We start from the raw sequence: 27,605 nt of genomic DNA on the forward strand, positions 1-27,605 counted from the left end.
CTATTGGTCCACTAAGTCGGGGGGAGGAGGGATAAGATCCCGTGGGTTCAGCCTTGCAACGAGGCAGACATCATAGCTGTCGTGCATGAGGACATTGATGGCCACCACGTTCCACTGGTTCTCCCACGTGTCGAGCTCGAGGATCTCCTTGGTGATGACTTCATGACGAGCTGAAAAACAGAAGCAACATAAGAACCAGAAGTGAAGCCAAACAGGATCAAAGGCATTGTTACTAGCCTACTGTAAGGTAGCAACGAAAAGGTGCTTTCTGTGGTACCAACAGCTATGCTGAGGAGCACGCAAGTTTGTCGACACACAGAGAACTAATTGGTGCAGATGGAGACCTGTACAAGACATTCAGTCCTCACCTCTGAACAGCAGAGATAAAAACATGAAGCACTCCACCTCAGTACAAGCATGCAGGTGGCATTTCATCGCACGATCAAAATGTCAAATGCTCACTTTGAGACAGAGCTAATGAGCAGGCCTACATGCACTGCCTTGTCTTTTCTTTCCCCCCGACTAAACTGTAGCTCTCAGGCCCCTGGAAGCACTCCAATACTATAGCAAATAAAGATAGAGAAACCTCCAGGGCTTGAAATATACTTTATACTGAGGAATTTGTCTTGAATAGTCGGGTCAGAAGAAAGCCAATAAATCACAGCCAATCTGAAGACAAACAGCTTTTTACTGAGACTAACAAAAAATAATGAAAAGAATCACCACACAGCAGAGAACTGCAATTGTCAACCAGCAGTGCTGAATTAAACTTCTTGTGAAAAGGTAAAGCCTTTCTTTGCTAACAAAAGGCCTGAACTCTCCAGCAATTTCGCTACTCAAAGCCAAGTTATTTCCTAAAAATAAAAACCATCTTTCATTTTTGCTCACTCTTTCATGTTAAAGCTGCTTTCTCACAGTAACCTTAGTCTAAACTCTTACTTTGAGATGAGGATGTGCATGTGCTTTGCTGTCAGCTTCCTTCCCTTCTTTCTGATGAATCTCTGGGTAGATTTATTAGGAGTCAGGTCTCAAAGACTGCCAAGCACAGACACTTCACAGGTACGAAGGTAAGAGCCATCACAGCAAGAAACACCAAGTACTCATCTCTGTTCTGACTCCTGAAATACTTGTGACAGGATAAACTTTACAGGGTCTGGACTGAGGTTCCCATTCAGCCCTTCTGTAATATTTTATTTTTTAATGTCACCTCAGAAACAATCCATGTCTAGCAACTGCATCTCATGTTTGGACACTGCCCTTCTGTGGAGCCAACAGCAAAGAACTGAAAAAAGGGAAAGAGTGAAATACAGAAGAGCATCTGGAGGCATATATTTTCTTGCATTGGAAACAGACCACAAATTCCTCCAGAAAACAGCAACTTTGGGGTTTTGCTACCCCACAGAGAATGTTATTGTAGTTTAGGCACTGAGGAAAATTGGTGCCCATGTTACAATGATATAGTGCCATGGGATTTAAACGTCCCTGGGGCTCCTCTACAAATAGCTTCAGGATGCAAGGAGGTCACATGAAAAGAGGCTTCTTCTACCCTTGGGATCAATTTCCTCACTGCACAATTTAGAGACAGTTCTATATTACTGCAGGTCCTGCACATTGTGGAAGTCTTAGCTTTATGGAAATATTTTCATGTTTTTATAAAGTATTTACTTAAGAAAACAGCTCACCAACCATTCACCATCTCTGACCCCTCTCTCACCAGAGAACAGCACAATGTTTCCACCCCACAGCCCATAGTCATTTTCCCCTCAGCTGTACCAGAAACCTTTTTCTTGGTCCAAGCCCTAGATTCTGGGAGCTTCACACATCTCTGCGAGCTTGAGTGAAATTAATATTTCAGGATATGGCCTCATCTGCATAGTTCTTGTTCTGTTCCTTTACTCTGTTCTCAGAAAATGGAACGATAGTTTTGATGGCTCATTTATTGGACTTCAGTAGTTCATTAAGTACAGGAGAATAATAGGCAAGCAACAACCATCGATGAGACAAGACAACAAACTGCTAAAATACCCAGTAACCTGTGAAGAGAAGGCACAACTGAACCTGTGAACAAGTAGCACATGCCAGTACCAAAGAGCTCACTTTTGTATGACCCTGCAAGAGCAAGCAGGTTTTCCCTAAGATACAAATATGAAGACAAACAGACCTGAGCTGTGACATGGGAGGCTCCAGCCCCTGGATTTATTATTAGATCATCTCCTTTATGCAATAAATTTTTATGCCTGGATTTTCTTTGGCATAGATCATGACAAAAGTGAGACAATCAGAGGAAAAAATCAAACACTGGGACTGTCTGAAATGTTCTGTGGGCAACTGTAACACTTCAGAAAAAATCATAATTAAAACATCAAAGGCAGATTCAGCCACCCTTCCTCGCCAGCCTTGCTGTGTTTTATCCTGACCCTGGTGACTCACAACCTTCGGTGTCCCTTGTTTCCCTTTTTGTGTGATGATGTAGCTGGTTTTGTTCCACTCCACAAATTCTGCTTTCGAGCACGCGGACTGTTGGTTAACTCTTAACCCTTGGGAGATAAAAAGGGTTTGTTGTTGGAATAAAGGAAGCAATCACTTCTGCAGTCTTGTCTTATTTAATATGAAAGGAAACAGCATGCTTTGGATGAGAGAGTTCATATGAGGAAAAGCACTGCTCACAATGTAGTTATGCTTCAAAAAATGACATCCCCCCTTTGTTTTGAAATGAGTTAAAACAACTGAACTCTGAAGACGCACCCACCCACCCCCGGTATGGACAATAGAAAAAGTAATGTTTGTTAAAAAATCTGGAAGTTTGTCTCTTTAGATTCTAGACCCCACTCTTCATTTGGACTTTAATCCACAAAAAAGTGTTTAAAGCCTAACATTTACCTCAGTGCAAGTAATTCCAGATTCTGCCTCATTGGTTTATCTTTTTTTTTTTTTTTTTTTTTTTTTTTTTTTATCTTTTAAGGCAATACCTTAGCAGCCAATTTTGCTTAAAGTAGAATAAAGATGTCTACAGAAAGAAATAGGTTGTATTACACAGATTATCCTTTTAAGAAGCCAATGCACAGAATTCCCTGCCGCACATAGCATTATTCTGCATCATTTACCAGACAGACGCCTCACCTAATGAAAGGAATTCACTCCCTTCCAAATGCTTTTTCCCCTACAAAATGAGGCAGTATTATTACAAAATGAGGCACATCATTGTTTAACCATGAGGAGGTCTTAAGAAACTTGCTTTATATTTTTGTACATGGGCCTTAAACCCCTTTGTATTAGGATCATTCAGGTAATACAAACCTAACCCTAATGCGGATACTTTTAAAGCAGTACAGTGTTTACTGCAGTGTGCTTTTCTTATCTAGGAGAGGGCTAAACCAGCATAAGAAACATCCATTCCAGCATAAGCTTATCCACACTAGAAGTTGTAGTACTTCAGAAGAAAGTCACAGAACTCTTGGTACAGTTATGTTTTGTTTTGTTTTGTTTTTTTTTTGTCATTCAAATGCAGGCTGAAGGCCAACACTGAACCTACAAACGTGTATTTTTCCAGTAATAAAGAACTTGATTTATAGCCAAAAAAATTGTTAGAGTCATATTTCAATTATAGTAGGCTGAGAGCAAAATGAGTAAGTTTCTGCATTCATCTGTGAATAAAACTGTCCCAAAATTTTTGGTATGAAGTTTTCCTTTACATGTGCAGATAAACCCCACAAAAACATTAGTTTTTCAGTGATTGCCTGCACCCCATGGACACAATCATATTTTCTCTACAGCGGGTTTATTTTCAGATATACTCCACTCCCCAAATACGGCCAGACTTCATTTTATATCGTATGCTTTGTCATGTCATTTGAATGAGGAGAGACCATAAATCAGGATGCACCATACTTGGAAAGACCTACAGTATGACTGCAGGCAATATTATAAATATTTGATCTGCTTTTTTCTCCCCCCCCCCCCCCCTTTTTTTTTTTTCTAAACTGCATTCCACTTGTAATTTAGTATTAGGAGGAAGGACACCTTCCCTTGTAAGTGTAGTATTTATAGCACTTCTGATCTTTTTTGATTTTGCTTTGTCTTTCCTATTTGGAACCGAGCATTCCAATATTATTATTTGGAGGATGGGGGAAGGTGTTAAAGGGATGCAGACACAGAAGAATTGAGCAATATGCTTAACAAGTAGAAAATCTATAGCTCATACAGAACTATTAACCATACAGCTGTTATGTTGCTAATGATGATACTAAGAAATTTACCCCATGGCTTTAGAGTCCAGAGCACTGACCTCCCAAATGCCAAATGTTAGCTCATTGGAGTCAAATCTATGGAAGTTTGCTGAAAAGTGGTCAAGAACTTAATTTCTTACAGAAACCCATTGACATCAGCCAGTCTGTTCGCTTCCATCTTATGGAGGAAGAAAGCTGCATCATGGCACGTGCTCTCAGTATCTCCGTAAGTTGCAACACCTCTGCCTACTCAATGCAGGGCAGAGACATCCAAAGTAGCTTTGGATAAGCTCACCAGCATCTTATCTGTGCCACAGCCACACTGCCAGCAGTACCCAAGCAGGCTCATTCAGAGCAGGGCCAGGTGCCTGAGCACAGAACCTCATCTGCCCTGGGACATCCTCACCCATACTTTCCTGAGCTCCTGCTGATATCAGTCCTGGCACTTCTCAGGTTGTCACAGCACCTTTTCCTTTCCTGTTGGCACAGTTCCCTAACATGCTCCACCTTCTCTGGCCATTAATCAATTTATAGAAAAAAGCCACCAAACCTCTAGTGGTTGAGCTGTTAACTGCCTGTTCTTTCCAAAGAAAAGGCACTTAAACATCACGAGGTGCTTGCCAGTCCCCAGAACTCATTATTCAGGGGGGTTCTTGCTCAAGCTTCTCACATCCTTGTCACCTAACAGCCAACCCAGAGCTGTCTTGAGGCAGCTCAATCTACAGTGCTAGTTTGTAACTGGTTTTGCATGCCATTATCTGCACCAGAGAGCAGACAATGACTTTAAACATAAGGGATTAGCCTCTGCTACTTATCTTCCTCACCACTAATAGCTGCTTTCGTAATTACATGATGTAGAGTTCAGTGACTTGGGAATTCACGTTTGTGTTGCAATGGGATGGAAGTGCATTTAGATCATTATCACCAGATGTACTGGTTCCTGATGTGCAGTAGGAAACAGAATAAGTTCATCAAGTCTGTGGCCTTCAATCCCATTTGCATATGTGAGCTGCCCCTAACTCCACCAGCCTCGCTAGGACAACAGAGCCAACACCCCTCGTGGGGTCAAGCACATCCATCATCTGTGCCTGTGGGCAGAAGCAGAATACACAGGAGAGGGAACTTGGCCTGGCTGTTTAACATGCTGGCCAGCCTTCAGGATGTTAAGTACCAAGGCAGTGCTTCCCATCAGACACAGTGAAAGCTGGGAGGCAGGTTGGGACTTCATTTTACAGCTGTGGCAGCTTATTGTTTTCAGAGCACCTGCATGGAGTAAGGTAAGCTATTCACTCTCATAGACAAGACTTCTATCCTCCCACTCTGCTGTGTAATTCTTCAGAACCATAACTTTGTGATCCACCCATTCCCTCACAAATCAATGTGCATTAAAATTAAAATATGTATGTATGAAGAATGGTCTACAGGAAGGAACTTCTCATTCAGTTATTTCAACTGATTTTCTTGGGATTGATCTAGCTGCTGCAGCATTTTAACTCTTTCCAGTTGTCTATTGTTCATAGGCAAGGCCTCTTCCAGTCTTACAAGCACGGATCCTGCTTGTGCTGCAGGTGATAGCAGGATCACAAACCACAGCAGCAGCAGGATCAGTGCTCTTGAAGTCAATGCACCATGCATGGGAGTAAAAGCTGGAAGAGCAGGATGGCAATTACTGGTCTCAGACCGTGCTAGGATACTGTTCCTAAATGCTTTGCAGTGGGTTAATACATTATTAATAGATGATATAAAGCATGTTTAGACTGTACGCATGACAGGCAGTTATGAACACAATAGAAGATGTCATACATGGCTCTAAGCCATGTTTCTAAACAACCTATTGACCTCTTTAGCAATTAATTAAAATGCATTAAAATATCTATTAATCATTTATTAACCCTTTATAAACTATAAATGAACCTTAGTCAGAGGCATGACCAGATTACTAACACAGTCAGACACCGGGTTGAATTTAGATCTGAAACAATCAGGTGCTGCTCACCAGCGATTCCCTGACCTGCACTGGCCTTATTTACAGCACTGAGTTTCTAGCTAATGAGCATGGGGCAGGCGGGCAGCCCTCCTGAGGAAGGGAGCACACCAGCAAGGTGTCTCCAAGAGCAGCTTTCCAGGGAACAGGCAAAAAGTTAAGCAGTGTTTTTCGGGGTGGACCTGGTGTGCTGGCTGGAGCAATGTGGCAGCATCTGTGGCAGACTGCTATGCTGAGCAAGACAGGGACCCAGGATCCGTTTCATGGGTGGGGATATTTATTCAAACGATAACAACTGTGGGCAGGAGAACTTCAATTATTCATCACTGCCTGGTAAATTCTAACTGAGGGAAACAAGCAGTGCTGCAGATAGGCAGCCCGGGGTTTGCCCCTCTGCTTTATTTAGCTGAGAACATGGGAAGGTGCTGGAGAAACAGCTTTCATTCCGATCCTTCATCCCCCAAACTTCACAAGTGTAGTATTTACTGTGCCAGACTCCTTAATACATCTAAATTTAATTTGATTTCAGTAATGTACCATAACCACTATAATAAAAAACAAGCATTACAACGATTCCCCATCTAAATCACATAATGGATGAGGCTGAGGGGAACAGCATTTATGGGAGATTAGTCAAAATAAATAACTATTAAGCTAGTCCGCTGTCAGGAGAGGGTGGCGTGGAGATACAAACTCATTAGCTCAGTTGGAATACAGTAATTACTACACGGCTCTGCACTGCCGCAAGCAGTGCTGCTGCTATTCCAATGTATGGATTACAATTTATGTAAATGAGGAAGAAGCGTCCAGAAAATGCACCTGGGGTAAGTGTGCAATTTTTTTTTTTTCCCCTGTAGAAGCAGCTACACAGTTAGTGGACTGAATGTTACTGTATCACCTATCGTGGCTAACAGCTACAGACAAAATTTAGATTTGGGTGCTCCAAGTCCAGAGGTATTTCTTCCCTTCTCCCTTCCTCTGACTCTCCCACTGCCTGTAGTGCCCTTTGAGCAAAAATGAATTTCTGTTTGATATCAATGATAAGTAAACAGATCTGGGTTGAATAGCTCAAATCTCATACATGATGCTAAATATTAGATTATTTTTTTTCATATATATAGTAGGAAAGCAGCAAGTTTATCTTCTCTGCTGTAAACTGTGTTGGAGAAAGATGGCACAACTGCCAGTTCAGAGAATGACAGTTCAACATCAAGTGCAATAGCTGATAAAATCATACAATATTTTAAGTGATGTGCTGCTAGTAGGACACCTATTAAGTATCTTATTCTTTGAATTGAGGCAGTTGCCCCATTACTTTGCACATCAGCTAATGTCACATGGGTGTACAATAATGATGGCATTCTAATTATAATCAAGTTAAAAAAATCAAATCCAAATTTGAATTAATTCAAATCAGAGGCAGACAGTTGGACCAACACCTATAATCTAAAAAAGCAGCTACAGATCAGGAGAACAGCCCCCCACTGACTGTTCCCACAGCGCCAGCCCCCAGGGACGTGCTGCAAGATTTGTTTGAAGCAACTAAGCAAAGTTAATGAAAGTGTGCCTCCATGAGCTGGGAAGTCCCAGCAAAAAGGCATGCATGCTTGCCTTTGTTATAAATATTTTTGGCTGCTTCATAGCATTATTTTCACTGGAAAATAAACAGGGAACCCAGTCTGGCAGGCATTCATAATTGTATAGTGCTGCATACCTAAAGGGTTGCTCACCCCTCCTTGAGCAAGGCACTCTAATGAGCCTACTCCTGCCATGCCCAGGCTAACATTAATAGCTGTCAGCCTGCGCAGGTGTCAGGTTTAATGCTAGGCAAAGAAAATAAGATGTGTCAACAAGAATATTGTATACTTGATCCACATGGCTGCTTTAAAATCTGTAGCTACAGCACTAAATGCGACAACATTAGAGCAGTTAGTAGAAAGCTGGTTGGCTTCTTCACATTGGGTCCTTCTGAATATTCATACTACGACTGGTGTTCTCTGTGCAGAACTACAAACTAATGGATAAAAACAAGGATTTGAAATATTTCTAAATATCTTGCTGAATGCTGTAACATTGCTGGCAAATGGCAGGCAACACTCATGGCACTAGGTTATGTGAGCTGGAGCTGGGTGTCAGATGAGCAGATTAATGGCTCCTATTTGCAATAATAGTTTTAGCAGAAAATGAACTAATTTGGATAAACTATGGGCTAGCAGATGAAGTCTGGCAAGTCATTCTAAAGCAGGAAACTGGAATTCAAAGTAGAAATTATTTTTTGGGTACTTATGATCATAAGGCACATCATTTGTTGCCAAGTGATAAGAGGTCTCAGAGTGGCTTCTACCATCTAACCACAGACACAAGGCTCCTGACAGTTTTGCCTTCAGTAAGCCAAGTGTGGATTGCTCATATCCTGGTAGAAACACGGAGCAATAACAGACAAGAGGTTCTCAGGGTTCTGAATTGCCTTCTGGTCTGTCAGAAAAAAATTCAAGCACCAAGGACCTGAACGTCCCTCTGGAAGTCTGTGCTTCTCCATATGCTGCATGGAGTCTAGGGTCACTAAGGTCTTCATGTAGGCCCCTCAGCTAAGTCTAAACTTCTGCTGAATTAATTCCCTCTCATAGCCAGTCCCTGAACAAGCTTCTAACCTGAGGAAGCCTCAGCAGGAGAAGTCTTACAAGCAGCGTACACCAATAGCTTAACTTGAAACAGCATTTCCTGCAGTACAGGGGAAGCTTTCTCTTGAAGTTTGGACACTTTGGAGTACACTCATCCTTTAGAGAGGCTTTACTCTGCATTGCTCAAATGATACTCCCAGCTGGCCAAGCAGACTTCCTTCTGGAGACCAAGTAGCTGCAATTTCTCTTCTTCTGCTCCTGGGGATGCTGTTAAGTGCTACTCCACTTGTCCTTGTCCTTCTCTGAGCAGAGGTTTAGAGGCAGTACATATCAGATGGGCATCCTGTTATCAGGAAATTTCAAGGAGTGTAATAAAGGACACAGAAGTGATGGCAGTTGAAAGGGCAATGTCTTTTGATCCAAAATTAAGGCCCTTTGGGCATTTGACAGCTGTTTCTCAGCTTTGTGTACAGCATCTCTGGCCTCTGATTAACCACTTAGGTCTATGCTTGCACAGAAAGGCACACAGAGCATGGTGCATAAACAAAATTAAGATGCAAAAATATCCTTATGTCACCAGCTTTCCTACTGCTGGATCAAGAACGTAAATGAATGCAAAGACAAGTTCAGACTAGGTGTCAGGGACAAGTCTCCAGTATATAGGGAGTCCCTATATCCTGCTGCTTATATATATTGCTACTCTGGAGAGCCTTAGCCAACGTCTTTGCCTTTTTTTTTTTTTTTTGAGAAGCACTTGTACTCGAGTGTTCACAGCAGCCTTTTAGAGTTCAGCAGGCAGAAAACCCAGAGACTACAGCTGTGCCACCAGCTTGTTCCAAAAACTCCACTCAGTTGAAACTAAATTACAATGTTTTGTAAAATTGGAATATCCTCTCTTGGTTGCATCCCTCACAAAAACTGAAGTGGCATGCCAAGAAACCCAAAAGACTAAAGCCAAACAAGCACATTCTAAAATAACCCTATCTGCTACTAAAGCAGCAGCAGCACATGCTGTTCTGTGAATATCCTGAATCTGCTGAGCAGCTGTAATTGTGAAAGAGCAAAGTCAAGCCACTCTCTCCAAGATCCCACATGACAGTAATAACCCTCTGTCCCTTACTTCAGCCTTCACCCCAAAGAGCAGCACTCTTCCCAGCATGCAGAGAAGACAGGGACAGGGAGAGAAACCAGTGACATAACCTCCAGGTTCTGCAAATGGACTCCAGTCATCTATTCCTTGATGGTGGTAGCTGGAAGTTATTATGAAGATTAAAAAAACAAACAAACAAACCAACAAACAAACCTTTCCCTCTAATAACTTTAAAGTCATTAATAAGCCTATCTTAAGACACAGCTTCCTCTCAACTCCTCAGACATTTGGATATATCACATTTAAAATTGACTGTGAATCTTATTTTGGCTCCCCTGTTAATAGGCATTATGCTAACAACACAATCATATACTATTTCTCAGGTGTACAAAGTGCACACATGGAGGGCATCAAAATCCAGGTTGCACAGGTAACTGCAATACTGGCATTATCTAACTTCCACTCCTTGTTTCCCCATCTAAACAACACTTAGCGTAGGAGAATTCTATACATAATTATCTAGATTGCAATAATACAGTCAGGAGTCAAGACCCCATTGAGCTGGCATTATACAAGCATACAAAAGATGGCCAGCTTGAAACCCACAGGGGAACTTTCAACCTTTCCCAGTGCTGCCACTCCTAATGCAACTCAGTGACAGAATGCAGGGCTTTTTTTACAGAGTTATTCAGAAGGTTTCATGCTAATCCGTTAGTCATCTTGAATGTAACTGCTTCACGTGTTGGTGCAGAAGATCATCCTTTTGAGGTTTGTACCCACTAACTTTAGGCTTTCCTTACACTGCTGAGGACAAAAATGATGGCACATTTCCTATGGAAACAGTGATGAATTGTAATCAAAATCATTCTGAGGTCACAATTTCCATCAGATGTGGCACAAGAACACACCTGTTAGAGCTGCCATACAAGTGTTTTCACAAAGCAGCTTCTTCAGGCAGCAGCAAGTGAAGGGAAGGTAAGTTGTGAACTAAAGGATGAAAACCATTCTGAAACATAGCAGCTCTAAGTTTAGAGTTCATAATACAAGTAAAAGCCAATGCAGCCTTTATTAGTGTGGCATGAAGGACGTGACCCAGTGATACCATATGGACGTTACTGGGCAACAGTGAGCCTGACACGACATTTAGTAGCAGTGCATAGTGCATCTGTACTACTGCTTTCTCCTAGAAATGAGATTGGGGTAGCAGCTGCTCTATAGCAGGAGAAGTGTGCATGTTTTGAGAGACTCTGCATTTATAATTAAAATTAATGAGTAGCAATACTGGAGATAGTCAAGGGGGAAGGAAGACTTCAAAGGGGAAAGGTGGCTAGGCTATGGGACTAGGATTATTTCACATCACCAGATCTGGAATTTGACCTCCCTAACCAGAGTACTCATTAAATACACAAGGTTTTTCAACACTGAAAATGAAATCATGTAAGTAAACAGAGCTAGCTACCACAGCTACAGATGGATCAATAGTGCCTAAACCTTCAACAAATATGCTCAAGTTCTGTAATGCCCATAACATACATTAAGATCCTGATCTCAGTAGCTCTGTATGTATATCAAGGAGAATTCTGCATAGGTTTGGAACAGTTCAGTGCAGATCAGAAACGTCCTTAATTTTTCATGCTTTGAGGAAAAAAACAAAGAACAAACAGAACACCATTCATATTGACATTAGGAGTCAGCAGTCCAAAGGGCTGGATCAGCTCTGTTGTTCCAGGGCATGCCAGTGCCACTTCACAGAGTTATTCAGTCAAGTCAGGCTGCATACAGTGAAACTGATTTCAAATACGCAAAGAATTTTAGACTCATTTGAGTACCTGCTCCATGAAATCCTCCACAGAGGTACAGCTTCCCTTCCACTGAGCCTGCACAGCTAGAGTTTGTTCGTAAGGAGAGGAGGGGAGAAGGCATAGGAGGTCCATCCCTCCAGAAGTCTCCATCAGGGTTATAAATCTCCACTGCATCAAGGCAGTTCCGTGTCTGCCCCCTGTCACGACCAAGGCATCCAATTCCTCCTGCAGAAGAAGAATACATAGGTCAAATATAGCAGTCCCAGGTTCTGCTGAGAAATACGTGGCTGGTTGCATCATCTTTTGTTTACATGTCCTCATATCCGTCTTTTTTCCTTTCCCTTTTGCAGCTCCAGAAGTTCATTAGAAAGTAAACTCAAGGCAGAAGCCACCACACATCATCTACAGACATCCAAGCAAGATCCTTTCTGAGGGCTGGTAACAAAGGAAGGACAAGAAACATGTCTTCAAGAGGCAAAGGTATTTTGTTTTCTGCATATGTAGTAGAAACTGTCATAATTACTTGTTTTGTGTGCTGGGCAAATCACTATCATTAAATCATGTTGGGTCAAAAATTATTTTGCAATTACTCTTAGTGTATTTGACACTCACTTGCTAACCAACAGTCATTTGGGTTTGTCTCAGTAAGAGAAAGTTCATACTCATTTCTGAATGGAAGCAAGCTTCAAAAACCAAAACATTCAATATGCAGAAGTACCAACGGGGTCATTTGTGACAAGCCTGAGTGTTGAAGAGTTAGTTACAATGCCTGAAGTCAGTGTGCAGGATTGAAAGAGATCCCAGTTTTCTTTTGCTGGAACACACTGCAACAGGCTACAGGCACATACAAGATCTCAGTGCACAGTGCAAACACTGTACACTGAAAGCACAGAGTAAACACACCCTTTCCACATCTTTTCCAGTGATCAAATCCAGATTTTGAATTCACAGCCTTCAGTTCTCCACTATTAATATGCTGACGTACCCTCACAGGTTTTCCATCTGTGCCAATGGACACAATACCCTGTAATGAGCACTGATGGCATGCTAAAGCAGTTCTTTTGTGCATGTGGTGTGTGCGGCCACTTTTAAATACAAAATGGCTGCAATATGCATGCAATTTCCACATGAAGGGCTAGCTTTCTAGATACTCTTATAGGATCGTTTAATTGTGCACATCCAAAATGGATGGCATGGCATGTAATTATGCCCTTGCATAATTGCAAAGGGGAATGACTGCAAGTACAACCTGTGCAAGGTTAGTGAAGCTGCCTTTAAACGTATTGCCCTGCCAGTGCTAAGATTGTCTATTGAAGAAAGGAGCCCCTCGTGCTCAAAGTTTTACCTGCATATGGTTTTCCATCTACCTCTTCATATGGACTGTGCTATATTTTCCAACATTTTGAACACTCTCCAAAGATATTTCCAAGAGAACACAAGTGGAGACCATAGTTCTCCAAATTTGTACCCGATATATTCCTGATCAGCATTTCAGAGTCAAGATAATTTATGCCTGCATCAGAGCAACAAAATGAGAACCAAATTCAGTGTCCTTTATGCAAGTTTTCCTCCAGCTGAACTTGCAGTGCTTGATTCAATCCAACATTTGAATTTTTCAGGCACTAGTGTGTACATATTGTGCTTACTTCAACATCTACTGTCAGCAACTCTGATAGATGACAGCTTTATTTATCAGTGAAAAGCTAACAACTAATGTCTAAGTGAATCAAGCCTCAGAGGAGGAACCCAAGAGAGCAGGGGAGTGATTTGGCTAATCACATCTAAAAAGGGACTTGTATGTATCATCATGCTGAGCCACTCTCATAGTTCAGTCTGAGCTATTCCTTAGGATTATCTGGAAACAAGAGAGTTTCGAACAAGTTTCAAAATTCAAACATTCACTTATCATATTGTTCCTAATGTCAGGAACATTGTCCTCATCTGTGCAGTATTCTTCACTGCTCTTTAATGGCTTTTCAGAAATGTTCCATATTCCCCTAAATTTAATCAAGGGAAGTGGCAAGGGCTAATCAGACGAGGTTTTCATATAAGGCTATTATTTAGTTGATGGCTTACCAACATTTCTGACTCTATAGCATCCTTTGGTAGGATCACAGACTGCAGCATGCAAGACAATCTGCTAACAGGATATGTACAGTCTATGGAGTACAGTGCAGCACAGATGCCCAAGAAAGTTTTCACTGGTACCCAATAATATTAGAGGTCCCCACAGACTAATCTGATCTGTTCAAGAAGTAGTTTCATGATGCCAGAGACTGCTGCTGGTTTCCAAGCTAGTTTTAAAATTGCACAGGTGATACTGGTACTACACTGAAGAACAGACACTCACCCACAGGGAAAGTCTTCATCTGAGGAATGAAAGAGCATCTTGTTCAGAGGGACAAATGATACCAGTTAGGTCATGCATGGGACATATCAGACTCACAGAACTGAATAGCATTTTTGATTGCTTCAGCATTTCTTGGGGGGTCAGTGCCCCACGTGCCTAGAACATTTCTAGAAACATAATTGCTGTTTGCTGATTTCTTAGCGCATTGTTATTGTCACTGCCAAATTCAGTAACTGTGGGGCATGGTAACTTTAGAAATAACAGAAATAATGAGGTACAGCACAGTCAGTGACTTTTGCAAGAAGTCACAACCACCATCAGTTAATGAAGACATTCAGCTGCCAACTCAGGGCATCAGCCCCAAGCATTTTCCCTGAATAGTTATTAGAGAGGTAATATTTAGTGGCCTATTAGAGGCATCTCTTCAAAAGTTTGAGAGGTACCACATTTTTTAAGCATTTAAAAAACCTTCATTAGGCAATTTAGGTAACTTAAATTTGACCTCCTTTAATCCTCTTATAACCTGACACAGTCCTGAAGGTACAAGATATCTCCAATTTACATCCTTTGCCATTTCAGTTAGATCCAATTTCACGTTCAATTTACAGCAAGGACAAAGCTAAGTTCTCAGCAAGTAGAAAATGAGAAGGAAAATCGGAGAAAAATAAAGTTTAATTTTCAAGCTTAAAAAAACCCCAACACAACAACAAGTCAAACTCAGAAGAATTACAACCTTCTCTTGAAGCAATGTTAATTCTGAAATATTGCTAACAAAGGAATATGAGGATATTAGATTCCACCAGCACTGCTTTGCCTTTCCCAGATGTGGTAGTTCAGCAATAGTCTTGTGAGACAGCAGTCTTTCCTCTGCAGACACTGATGTCTCAGGCCTCTTCCCAAATAACTAAATGCACAAATCAGCAAGAAAACTCCTCAAAGTGAAATCAAACCACATCTGCAAACAAGCGGAGGCATCTCATGTTAAACAGGCTATCCATCACCTACAATGTGTATTCCATGAAAGACTTCAAATGGGCAGAAAAAAAAAATAAACTTGCTGTGTCAGGCAATTCACGCTGCTTTACGCTCAGTCACTCAACCCCAGACCATCCTGTCCTGCTGCCTTCTTCATTCAGATTTATGAAACCATTAGGAGTGCAAGTGGAGACATATGGAATTGCAGTTAAGACCAGGAAGGCTGAACTGAACAAATGCATTTATGTTTGGTTCCTACAGGGGCCTCTACATGAGGTGGAGGTACCCTTGAGGAGGGTAAGGGCAAGCAGCAATAGGGGCAAAGGGCTGTAGGTCACTTCAGGGAGGTTTGTGACAAGAGGCCTGGCAGCAGCTTGAGGTACTGGGGGCCATTTCTGTGTATTTGGAAGTCTGTACATGTGATTGTACCTTAAACCAGCCCATGCTGTGGTCACAGCCTCACAGGAGTCCCCACAGGCGTACCAAAGGGCAGCAAGTGCTACTGCCATGCCTACAGACTGGGGTGGATGCTAGAGAGGGTGGGTCAGTAACCCACACTCACCTCTCACCACAGAGCAGGTGAATTCAACACCACCTGGCTTTTTTCCCTGCATAAAGCCCAATTACATGTCCTTTGTGCAGGGAGAGATGGATTTCTCACCGGGAGATCTGAACATTTCTGTCATTTTCACATTCATCACACAAGAGGATTTAATCCCAGAACTCAGTCCTACCCCTCCCACCCCTTACAAATACACCCTTTCAACATGTTAGGCTTTTTACATTATTCACTTTCCCTAGGAGATATTTCAGATGCTACTGAAGGACTAAAAAAAGCCAGTGAAGCCACCTTTGTGTTCACAAACCCATTAATGCTTGAGAGCTTTCCATATCATGCTTGGATGATTCTGCAATCAAACATACTTTCAAGGGCACTCTGTAAGCAGTGGTTATAATGGACTTTAAATTTAACATGAAGTACCATTAGTAAAATAAATATACAAATAAAATACATAATCTTTATTAAGAAATCATGACAGAAAAGACAAGCCTTTGATGAAGAAGGCAAAACAGGGGTAGGTGATGTGATTAGCACATCCCTAGAATTTCAATGAGCTGCAGTTTTGTGCCTTACTGTACCCACACGCTGCTCATAGCTGGCTGAAGGCAAAGCATTTTGCCTTGTCTAAGGTCAGCTGCCTCCCTCTTGTCCCATTCTCATCTGAGAAGGCTGCATGCAATTTGAATCACATCAGTTCTAATAACAGAACACCCTCCCAGTGCACAAGGGGGAATGGCTGTGAGGGCTGTGAGATAGAGAGTCACTAACAATAATTAGTCCTGAAGATGAAAAGGAAATAAATACCTTATATACATCTATGTATATCTATAAGAGCAAGACTGACACATGGTTAAGTTCCCAGAAAGAGGGAACTCCTGCCTACAGTACCCAGTGATTTCACCCATGGCACTAGAATTGGCACATGTAAAAACAGGCACTCACGCTGAGCTCCTATACAGCTGAATTTGCCTGACTCCAACCTGGACAAGTTTTCTTTCCCAGGATAGTTGCCCAGATCCAAACCTAGATCATTCAGTTCATATACAGGACAGCTTACTTAAGTGACACCTGTAAGGTGGATGGTGGTTTACGTAGGACTGAAAAGAGCTGAGGACCTCTGAATGTCAGAGTTTACACTATTTAATTTGGCTCCCCTACTTAGAGGGGGGTTTAAATTAGACAAGACCTACAATTCCTCAGCCACATCAACTTATCAGAGCAACAAGAGCAGGGCTGTTCCCAAGGGGAAGGTGTCCCAGACAATAAGCTCACCAGCAGGGAACAGCTCTATGACCCCAGAAGCAGACAGTTGCAGAGGATCCCACCAACAGCCCAGCAGTCATCAGGCAATGAGAAGATGATGAGAAGGGGCTGAGACACCAGCTCTGGGCTTAAATGATGCTTGTGGACCTATGGGCAGAGAGGGTGAGGTGGAAGCCCCAGGTGAGGCTGGTCAAGCTGATGAAGACCTCAGGGTACTGCCACTGGAGTTCTTTGCTGTATAATTAAGTCCTCAGATGACAATATTGAGTAATATTCATTCTTACTAGCATCTCCGTGAATTGTTATCAAAGGAAAGTGGGAAATGGGTGAAAAAAGCAGTAATTCTCCAACAAGCAAGTCAAATCTAAGCTCATGCTCTCCTTTGCCTCATGTAAAATAATTCACTATTAAATTGATCTCTGAAAAGCACAATGGATTTAATAGCGCTAATCTCTTATGTAACATTTCCCTTCATTACTCTTTAACAGCACTCAAGCTGAGAGTCTTAGCACTTATGCTGCTCTCTCACTCTGCAGAGCAGGGCTGCATAGCTGGTTTCGTGGAGAAATAAGGGAGCAATAAAGCTAGCCCTGGCAGGCACTTCCAAAGATGAGAAGCACTGTCATTTTTTACTAACGGAGAGCAAAGCAGATGATGTAATGTAGTTTGTAGAAGACACAAGGAAATAAGATGGATTAGAAGCAGGGCTGAAAAAAAAAAAAAAAAGACAGACAATTGTCTTCCTAAACATGGTCAAAACATGGTCAACACTTCGGTTTCAGGTCCTTCAAAGCCTTGTTCTCATTTTCTTTGATAATTCTTAAGTGAGTACGGAGCATTTCTCCTCTTATATATCAGACCAATTTTTGCTTTTTTCATTCCTCCCTACATACACACACTTCAGAGACTGTGGCACAGGTACAACAGAGCAGAATCAGGCCCATAATCTGCTGCTTGTCAGAAGTCCAAAGCATATTTATAAATAGACATGTTTATTTTAGAAGAAGGTGTTATTCAAGTGCATGGTTAATACTCAAGCATGAAAGCTAAAACGTCTCCTTCCAGTCACTCCTACACAAGCTTTCCTTTCCAGGGAGACCCCAAAGTACATATTCAAATCAGTATTTTGTGATTAAGACCTACAGTGTTTAATTGAACCTCATTTAATTGCTTAAAACATTTAAAAAAAGCTCTCGGCAAGAACTCAAAGAAAAAAAAAAAAGTTCTAAGGAGATGGGGTGCTAGGCTAAAGAAGATAAACAAAAATTCTTTGATTCTTAAACCTTCACTAATAGGATTTCTCATTTAAATCCTTCTATATTTCTTATTTATAAAGCAGGAATTACATAACATAAAAGCAACACATGGTTAAAGCTGTCATGGTGATACAATATTTTTTTACCAGTGACCTGTATTTTAGAGACAGTAGTTCTACCGAGTGCATTTTATTATACGATAATGAACATGGAATTAAATCTTCCTAATTTATCCATTGGCTGCAATGAGTTTTCAGAGTCTTAGCAGCAAAGGATATTTTTTAAGCAAGAGATTAAAATGCATGACCTTAAATAGAGCCCTCCCATTTGGTTTTCTTCCAAAAGTATCTCAATTGCCTCTGTCATTAAGAACACAATACTGCTCTTTCTTGGGCTTCCCAGTGAATATAGTTATGTTCCTGGGAAAATATGGAGAGAAAGAGCTAAGACCAGTCAAATGGGATGAATAGGAGAAAGGATTTTGAGCCTTAGGAGATGCTGTTCATTTGCTTTTAAGGTTTATGTACATGATATAAATAGCATAAGATTCTCTAGGAACATTACACAACAAACAGACAATTATCTTGCAGGGTTGCTGATTAAGACACGTGATACAGATTCCTGAACAATGCTATTACTCAGACAAAAAACTCTAATCTATTTCTCATTTTCCTTCCATCAGTGTGACTCTAGAATAATTCCATTTAAGTCATTAGGGTTTTACACGCTGGAGCTGGCAATTAGGCTGGGAAGGGTTTTTGGACAGTGACTGTGTACTCTATGTTCTGAGCCAACAGGACTTTCCAAAGATTAACACTTCAAAGGCTAAGCATCGCATTCTGATCTGGGTTGGGAAAAAAAGTGTCTGACACAACACAATTGAAATCAGCAGACTACTTACTACAGATTTACACCTACATGGATGAGAGTTAGCATTACGCTCGTATACCAAGGAGGCTGTCACTGTATGTCATTCACAGCTAGTGTTTCATCTATGATTTTTGCTTCATATTTATTATAGAACTTGGATTCATACCTCAGAGACATTAGAGTAATCCTCTCTAATTTCACTTTGTGCAGTGATTTTTCATTTATGTTCTGAAGTCCCACCTAATCCTGAATGTGCTGAGACCTGTACAAACTGTACTGGAAGACAGAGATCCTGCCTGAAAGAGCTGACAAACTAAGTTTTAAACTTAGTTTAAAAATATGTGCCGAGAGTTGCTTGAAATAAGTCATATCTACATGCAGCACTACTTTATGTACCCAGCTAAAGCTATATTACTCTTTTTTTTTTTTTTTTTTTTTAAAGTAAAGCTTTGGAAGCAAGGCTTGGTCCTTGCAAGATATTATCTTGCATTTCCCTGTTTCCACCTTGCCTTCCTTTCCCTCCTTCCCCTGCCCTCAGCAGATCTTCTTAAATGGGAGCAGACTGCAGGAAGCCCTTGGAGATGGTGCTCTACTTAAGGGACAAGTTTTATATCAAAAGTGGGTGATGCTTGTGGGAATCCAAGCATTGCTATGGAGCACGCTTCTGAGTTGTCGCTTTACTGAGTGTCCCATGCCTGAACTGCAGAATGAGGGATATGGACAGGGATTGTTTGGGGACAGCAGATTTGGGGGGAGGAGATTACTGAACTCTTCCACACAACTCTTAAAACTTTTGGTCAAACTACTGTTTTGAAAGCAAAAAAATGAGAAGGGTAATTTAAAAAATGACAAAGTGAAAGATACAGGCTTTCCAAAAAATGCACTGCATTGTGTTGGATGGAAGAACGTGATTTACTGAATTTCATCAGAATCCACAAATAATGTTGGTTTTGTCCAGGACATCCATATTCTCTTTTTCCCTGCGCCTTTCCTTCATGACACTAGGGCATGTTACTTAGCTTCCTACTGTTCACCTGTGAAATGATGCTAACAAGGTTTCTCTACCCATCTTTTAAAACTCATTATTATTTATAGCACACACCAGTAGTCCAAAGAAAAACAGTTTAAAAAGCAAAGTATCTTTGTTATATTAATCCAGAGCACTAAACATTCACCTAATTTAATCTACATGAATTAAGGAAGGAAGAAATTATGTGGGGAAAAAATAGATCCTGAAAATAACTATCCATTCAGTCCAACATACGTTGTCCTACAGTACCTAGCAAAGGGTGAGATATTTCACTTCACAGAAGCAAATTGCTGGAAAAAAGACAAAGTCATGGTGCTATCTGTTAAAAATCTGTTTCCTCTTACCCAGGACATAAATCTCACTGTTGACCACGGCAGCGCTGAAGCGGTATTTGGAGTACTTCATTGGTGCGCGCTCTGTCCATTTGTCTTGGCATGGGTCGTACTGAAACGTTCTGTTACTTAATCGATCCGGCTCATCATCAGGCAGATCCATCTGTATGAAATATGACAGCCATATAATAATACAACATTTGGAGCCCTCCGCACATGCCTGCATGCAATTAATCACAGCAGACAGCGGAGCAGATAAATAACATAAACACATCAATTATAGCTGCGAAGTGATGCACACACACCACGGCTTAACAGCATCCATGACTTGTGGCTGGAAGTGCGTTGTAGAAGGCAAATGAATAAGAGAGCATTTATATTCTGTAGCAGTAAAGATGGGGATTTGTGTAATAACAGTACATTCATGGGCCCAGTTCTGGCAGAATGAACCTCTTTTGCAAGGCTGCTGTGAAGTCCTAATGATGGTAAAAAGGAAAACCTTGCTATAAAATATTTTTTCTCCCTGCTAAAGGTTGAATTTCTGCTTCCACTGTTATTCAGACTATACTGTGAGTCCCAGTGAGGTACTTAGCTGACTGTGCTCAGGCCTATTTATATACAAAACTTAGCCTCAAGTCATATGTGCATTTATTTAGTCAGCCTAGCCAGAGTAAAGTTGTTCGACTGCAGTAACTTCTCCTTCAATACTTTTAATGACAAGCTCCTAACACCCTGCTATACTTTTGCTGCCACAATATTCTTTTTATACTCACTCCTACTCATCTTGTTCTTCCTAATCTTCTTCTCCCTTCTCTCCCCCTCTGGTATAACACAGGAAGCTCAGATTATGTTTTATGGGTACAGCACTTTGGATGTAAGCTGTAGGCTGTGTGGAGAGGATTCTGAAATATTTCAGGATGAAAGGTTTCACTTGGAGAGAAGGAGAAGGAAAGAGCTACTCTCCATACTCATAAAGTTGGCATACGTGTTCTTGCTTTGCTTGCTATTTTACTTTCCAAAAAGACCTTTACAGCACTGATATAATGGACAAAATATTAGAAAACAAATTAAATTTAGACAGATATATAACCTCTCAGTTACTGCATTCAAGTGCCTGGGAGAATGCTTTTTCTCCATGATAGGTGTGAAATACTGATTTATTCACTGAGAGGGGGGTAACTGCATATTTTCAATACAGAATAAGCATGCACTTAAGAGCAGACACCATCTGACATGCTTTAAATTCACATCCTACTTCATTTTCTTTGTGGTGGTGTGCACATGAACCACCTCAGAGCACATGCTGTGCTCTTCATGCACAGAAAACATAACATCCAGTACCCCTACTCTCTGTCTCATGGGACTGAATCCTTCCTCTCAGACTTCCACCAGTGCTTGCTTCCAATTTAAGAGCCTCCAGCTACCCCAGCTCGATCCCCTTGCATTTCAGTGAGGACAGACCTGTGCTGAAATGGAGCAATGCTGCAGCGAGTCAAGCTCTTGCCTTCCCAAGCTGTCCCTTCATGTCCTGGCTTGACTTTGTCTTGTATTGTTCCCCTTGCAAAGTCTGAGTGGGAAGGGAACATGTATTTATCTGTGTCCCGTAATGGACACACACATTGACAGCACTCCATCAGTGCTGTGTGGTTAGTGTGTGTTAGGGACTGACGGAACATTCCGTGCTGCCTGAGCACAAAGGCAGCTCCTTGCCCGCAGTGCAGCTGGGGCAGCCGCATCCACCACCACCCGCCTGGCAGGTGAGAGCAAGGAGATGATGGATACCATAGGGATAAGCACCCTCTGCAGCACTGAAAAAGGACGAAGCTGGTTGTCTGACTTCTACATTTATTTTGTTACACCTTATATTTGCAGTTTTTTGGTTTGTTTATTTTCTATGGACAGATTTTTTCTACAGTATGTTCTCACAATTCATTTCTTTAAATAGCAAGGTATCCTTGTTCAGCCGTTTTAGCATCAGAAATGCTCTCTGATCTTTCTGTTGCCTTCTTTGGGGACTTCTGCACTCAAATTATCCAAAGAGGTGGAAATCCTGTTTGCTGCATAAATCTTGCTTAAGCACTTCAACCAGCAAAGTATTTCAAGGGATCACAAACTATCGAGATGTGATGACAGACTGAAAATATTGTAGCTGGTAATAATGATTACAGGTGTTCTACATCATTGTCAAGTAAATGTGGGGCTCTTTCTTGAATACCCAAAATTAAACTGCACTGAGCAGTAAATAAGAATAGGCTACAGTCTTAAAAAAGATCTTTTCACACTGGGAGCAAGTAGAGAGAGTGAGCACTGTTTCTGACATCCATCTGCCTCATGGCATAATTCTGTATATTCACTGTACTACTGAAAATGGTAGTTGTGGTCTTGTTGAAAATTCCCATTAAAACTTCACATGGCCAAGCAATGCAACTGACACCAAAAAATGGACTGATTACAGGAATCTCTTTTCCAGAGAATGTTTCACCTTTTCATTTAAAATGTGATAAAAAATAAATGAATGAACATTAATCAAGAAAGTTTCCTGAGAGATTGAGGTGAAATTTAAATTTCAGATGTAAATCAGTTTAGCTGTGTATATGTTTTCTGAAGATGGGGCTCAGTTAAAAGTCTCTGTGTTATTTAAACACCATTATTTACTGATACTTTTAAAATTTAGAGAACAGTATATAAGGAGAAGAAAGGCTGAAATTAATCCATTTTTCATAGCCTACGATGACAAATTATACCAAATAAATATCATCCTAATTATTTCAAATTTTCGCAAAAATTAGGTGTTTAACCTAGTAGTTATTTAAACTATGTTCAACTCATATCAACCCAAAAGATATATTTTAAACTTGCTCACTGTGCACACCTCCATGAAAGAACTGCCCATCCTGAAGTTATCTGTGATGAGGATGGCTCAATATGGATATTTTTACCCTTTACCCTGTTTTGTTTTCCTACAAAATATATGGAAAGAACGCGAGTGATTTATTCTTCTCCTATGCAAGAAGCAGCATAAAATTACACATCATATAAAGGAAACATAGTTCTGCTCATTATTACATAAAGAAAGCAACATAACAGGCACTTCTCTTAACCTGTGGTGTCCAGCCACCCAGCACGTACAGCTTATTCTTCATTGTCACCACCACATGGCAGGCTAATGGTACTGGCAGAGGTGCTGTGCTTCTCCAGGTACCTTTCTCCATGGAATATTTCTCCACACAGTTGGTGACCTGGTATTGATTTTTCATTTTCATTTGCCCTCCAATTACATAGAGATCATTATGGACAGTACCCAATGCATAGAGTTCACGGAGCTGAGCGCTGCACAGGCTGTGCCAAAACTGGTTTCCTCTCTGGTGGTATCTGTAGGGAAATCCAAAGCTGTAAATGCCCTGGCTCATCGATGTCCCACCAGCTTGTTTCAAATGTTATCCCCTTCAACCTCCAAAGTTTATTTAGTGTTATGATTACAAGAGGAGCTTTCTCCTTCACAGACATGTTATAGAACTGAGACCAATATTTGCAAGATCAAGCATCTTTAGTATTAGGGATCCTAATTTTACGCATCTTTTGAAAGATATTTGACCTTAATTAAGGTAAGAAGTCCCTTATTTCTGCATGTGTTGTTCAGTCACCATTTCCATTGAAGTTGATGGGAAGAGTGAGAGTTCAACACTGCTGAAAATAAGGCCACTTTGTCTATCTTGGTAGGGATTTTTTTCCTTAAATTTAGATACCTATGTTTGAAAATGTTATTTTTTAATTTTGTCTTTAATCCAGAAAAGCACTTGTTTTCTTTAAAATGGGCTAACCTGAAAAAGACATGAGTAAAATAGAATGAACTTTAAATTATTGATTATCTTTTCATCTCTGAGCTTTCATTGATATGGCATTTTTAGAGAAGAGTGTTATCTTCAGCTTACTGGACTCTTTGGGACTTTTGCTTGACTCATTTACCCCCACTAATGACCATGAAAAGAAAATCCTAGGAAAATGTTGAGATTTAAGTTGGAGAATATAAGATCCATGTACATTGAAGAAGGATTTAATCAGGCCTATTTACACAGAGATGCCACTGCAGTAAACCCTCCTCCTTCCAGGAGAAAAAGCATGAAGACTTGGTTGCACATATATAATTCCTTGTACTGTGAAGATCAGTTGTGACAAATTGCTTAAAGTAGCCAAAATCTCTGGGAAAACTTTCAGGTAATGAACATTTTGTCTAATGGTCTTTTCTTGATCTCAGAAACATCAACTTGATATAAAGGAAATTTATATCAAGGGATATATTATATATAGGGAAATTCTCTGACAGAGGGTACACACCTATAAATTTCGATGTTCCTGTTTTTTTGTCTAGACATTTTGGATGCGCTGGCCTCTCCTGCCACAATAATATCATTATTCTCAGTGACAACACCAGTGCAAACACTTCCTAAACCCTCTCCATACTTTGGAGAGGAAATGAAATAAGTCTTTTTTGTTGCAGGAGCATAACAAAAGCTGGCATCTGCGTAGCTCCCATGCCTTGACCTAATGCCAAGGGAATTGTTGCCGATGCAGAGTAAGAGATCAGTCGTCTCCATGCCATATCGCAGGCTGAGAGAAGGTTGGCTGACTAGCTTGATGGTTTTCAGCGCTTCCTCAAACATATCATTGCATTCTGAATTGCACAGGATCATGGTGTTCCTTTTGCGGGCTTCCATGAGAAAGGATGGGCTGACAAGCACCAGTCTCACTTGTTTCAGGAGCTCAATAAGGTACTCTACCCGTGACTTTCTGCTGTGGTTTACCCATCTAATGACAAGGTCCAGAATGCTCTCCTCCCTGGAAACATTCAGGTCATCTGATTTTATGAGAGACAACAGCTGCTGGACTTCAATCTCTAATATTTCTTCTTGTAAGCTCACCTCAGCAAAGTGCTGATACAGGTATTTCTTTGCCTGATCACATAAATCTTCTGCCCCAATGTGATTTGCGAAGTAGTAGATGCCCACACAGTTGGAAGCGTCCATGTGGTCCATCATGTACTTCTGACACACATTGCAAACCTCTTCCATCTGCATGAAATACGCAGCCAGGGCAACAGTCTGCACGTTCTGGTTAGTGAGGTGCAAATCCGCGCTGTACATGTAGTGGAGTATCACGGACACGCTCTCTGCAGAGATGTCATACAGCACCACTTCTCTTTGTGTGCATTCAGCCAAGCCACAGGTAAACATGGCTTTGAAATAAGGACTGAAGGCAGCCAGGACCACCTTATGGCAGGGGAATTTCTCACCTTCTGCAACTAGCACCACATCAACTATCTCTGTTGATTCCTTCATTCTATTTACTTGTTCCAACAAAGTCAAGCTATGGTGCTGCTTTCTCTTCTCCTCAGTCTTACGATCCATGGTTGATCTCAAAAGTCTCTTTTTTTTTAAATCTCCTTGGAATCCAGGACCTTCATTGGGAATGTTTCTAGAGTTAGAGGAATAGCACTGTTATTCAACAAATTCTTGGGCAAATGAATATTGCTGTTCATATCTAAAGATGTCATTCTGTGGTGTATGACATAAATCAGTAATATACAAGAGTAAGTTAAATTATGGTAAAATTTCATGCTCAAGATCTCCAGGACAAAAATAAATAAATAAATAAATAATCAGTACTCCAAATCATCTTTAATATTCAATATTCCCTCTCCCCACCCCCCAGTCTCTTGGATATTCAAGCTTTTGTGTATTCTCACACGCACCTGACAGAAATTAGCCCACTGGTTAGATGCTGCAAGTACCTTACATTTTCATCATCCCCCTCAGGTTCAACAGGAGAATGAAGCAGTGCCTCTTCAGTTTAGCTACTCTCATCAGGAGTTTTGCCTGAACTGAGACTTTAAGAAAGGCTTTTACAAGACTAAGAAGCCAGAACTTTAGACTTTTCTCATACTTTTTACAGTCATCTACATTGCTGCAAAGTGGGTGGGAAATAAAGCCACTATAGTGCAACCCAGTTCACTGGAGTTTTACAGGGGCAGAATGGTTTTGATTCAAATGCCCGGTGTTTACATCCCTACAAAGCTGCCTCATTGCTCCCTGCTTTACTGGTAGCTTCCTCCCCAGGCTTAAAGACAAGAAAGAACCTTGGTCAAGAAGGTGTTGTGGGCAGAGAGCTTCCACACCTGAAATATGGGAGAATAATGGGCAGGAAGCCATTTGATCTAAATAAATAGCCAAATTGGTTACTCTTTCACCTCAAAGTGTAGGTCACTGGTTTCTACAGAGTTGCTACTGGCTTGCTTTGGGATAAATAAAGGATCAGTAAACAGGGACCAGCTTTCCAGCTGTTCTCCCGTCTTTCAGTGGGATGCTGAAGTGCTATGTGTTCACTGAGTTTGGGTTTCACTTACTGTAACCTCAAATGGGATTTTAATTGGATTGTAATTATTTACATACTCCCTCTATTTTTATTTACTGGGGAAAACAGAAGGAAGTTCACGGTCCCATTTCTGTCGGGGATTTGGGGCCCTTTAGTGAACCTCATGAGCTTTCAGATTAGCTGGCTGCAGTGGTAAAGCTGTCAATAGGAGAATAATGCTTACCCATCACTTTAGGGATAGCAGTCCTTAGCAGTTTTTGTCTCTAATGTGGTAATGAGACAGTTCTGTTGCAGAAATGCATTAAGGAATCATGTCATGAATCACTGCCCCACAGACATGTCCTAAAGCCATGGTATAACCATGTTTGAAACACATTTGTAACATGGTATGAATCGCTTAATAGGACCACTCAAACGAGTAACATTCCTCACCAGCTTAAATGTTTGCAGGATCAGGATCGTGTACGACAGGTTGAACTCGCTTTCTCAAATCCTGAAAACACAAAGATTAGTCTTAGTTTTATTAAAGATATATGCATTCAACATAAAAAATAATTATATGAAATTCTTTGAAATCTACCTCTCAAGCAGTCCCGTTTTTTCCTACAGATCTAGTTATTATAGTTATTTTCCAGGTGAAAAGGAAATCTGCAGCTATATTATCAATCTCAGACCTAGTCTTTTAGATGTTGAGTTGTTTTTGGAAGTAGTGATCATTCTGTTTTATCAAATTAAATAGATTACTCACTTTGAATGCTAAATTAAAAGCCAGGCATGCTTAACAACTAACATTTCCTTGATTTTATCTTTTCTTTCCATATTCCAAATTTGGAACTAGAAGCAACACATCTGAGAAATGAATCTGGGTTATTACC

At 40.9% G+C, this 27,605-nt stretch overlaps 1 protein-coding gene across 1 annotated transcript; it reads right to left on the reverse strand.

Moving 5' to 3' along the window:
* On the reverse strand, positions 1-25,766 carry KBTBD12 (kelch repeat and BTB domain containing 12). The gene is made up of 5 exons (XM_032194373.1): positions 24,697-25,766; positions 23,463-23,733; positions 20,374-20,524; positions 11,751-11,948; positions 1-170 (listed from the first exon to the last, which is right to left on the reverse strand). The coding sequence occupies exons 1-5, from the start codon at positions 25,764-25,766 to the stop codon at positions 1-3; spliced, it is 1,860 nt and encodes a 619-aa protein (XP_032050264.1).
* Positions 25,767-27,605: the final 1,839 nt, after the last annotated feature.

Source organism: Aythya fuligula, chromosome 10 (assembly GCF_009819795.1).
Source record: "Aythya fuligula isolate bAytFul2 chromosome 10, bAytFul2.pri, whole genome shotgun sequence".
Lineage (NCBI taxonomy): Eukaryota > Metazoa > Chordata > Aves > Anseriformes > Anatidae > Aythya > Aythya fuligula.

Coding starts and splice junctions, on each gene's coding strand:
- KBTBD12 (XM_032194373.1), bottom strand. CDS start 25,766: ATGGATCGTAAGACTGAGGAGAAGAGAAAGCAGCACCATAGCTTGACT. Junction 20,525..23,462: donor TGGGTGGCTGGACACCACAG/GTTAAGAGAAGT, acceptor TATTTCATACAG/ATGGATCTGCCTGATGATGA. Junction 171..11,750: donor TGGAGGATTTCATGGAGCAG/GTACTCAAATGA, acceptor TCTGTTTTTCAG/CTCGTCATGAAGTCATCACC.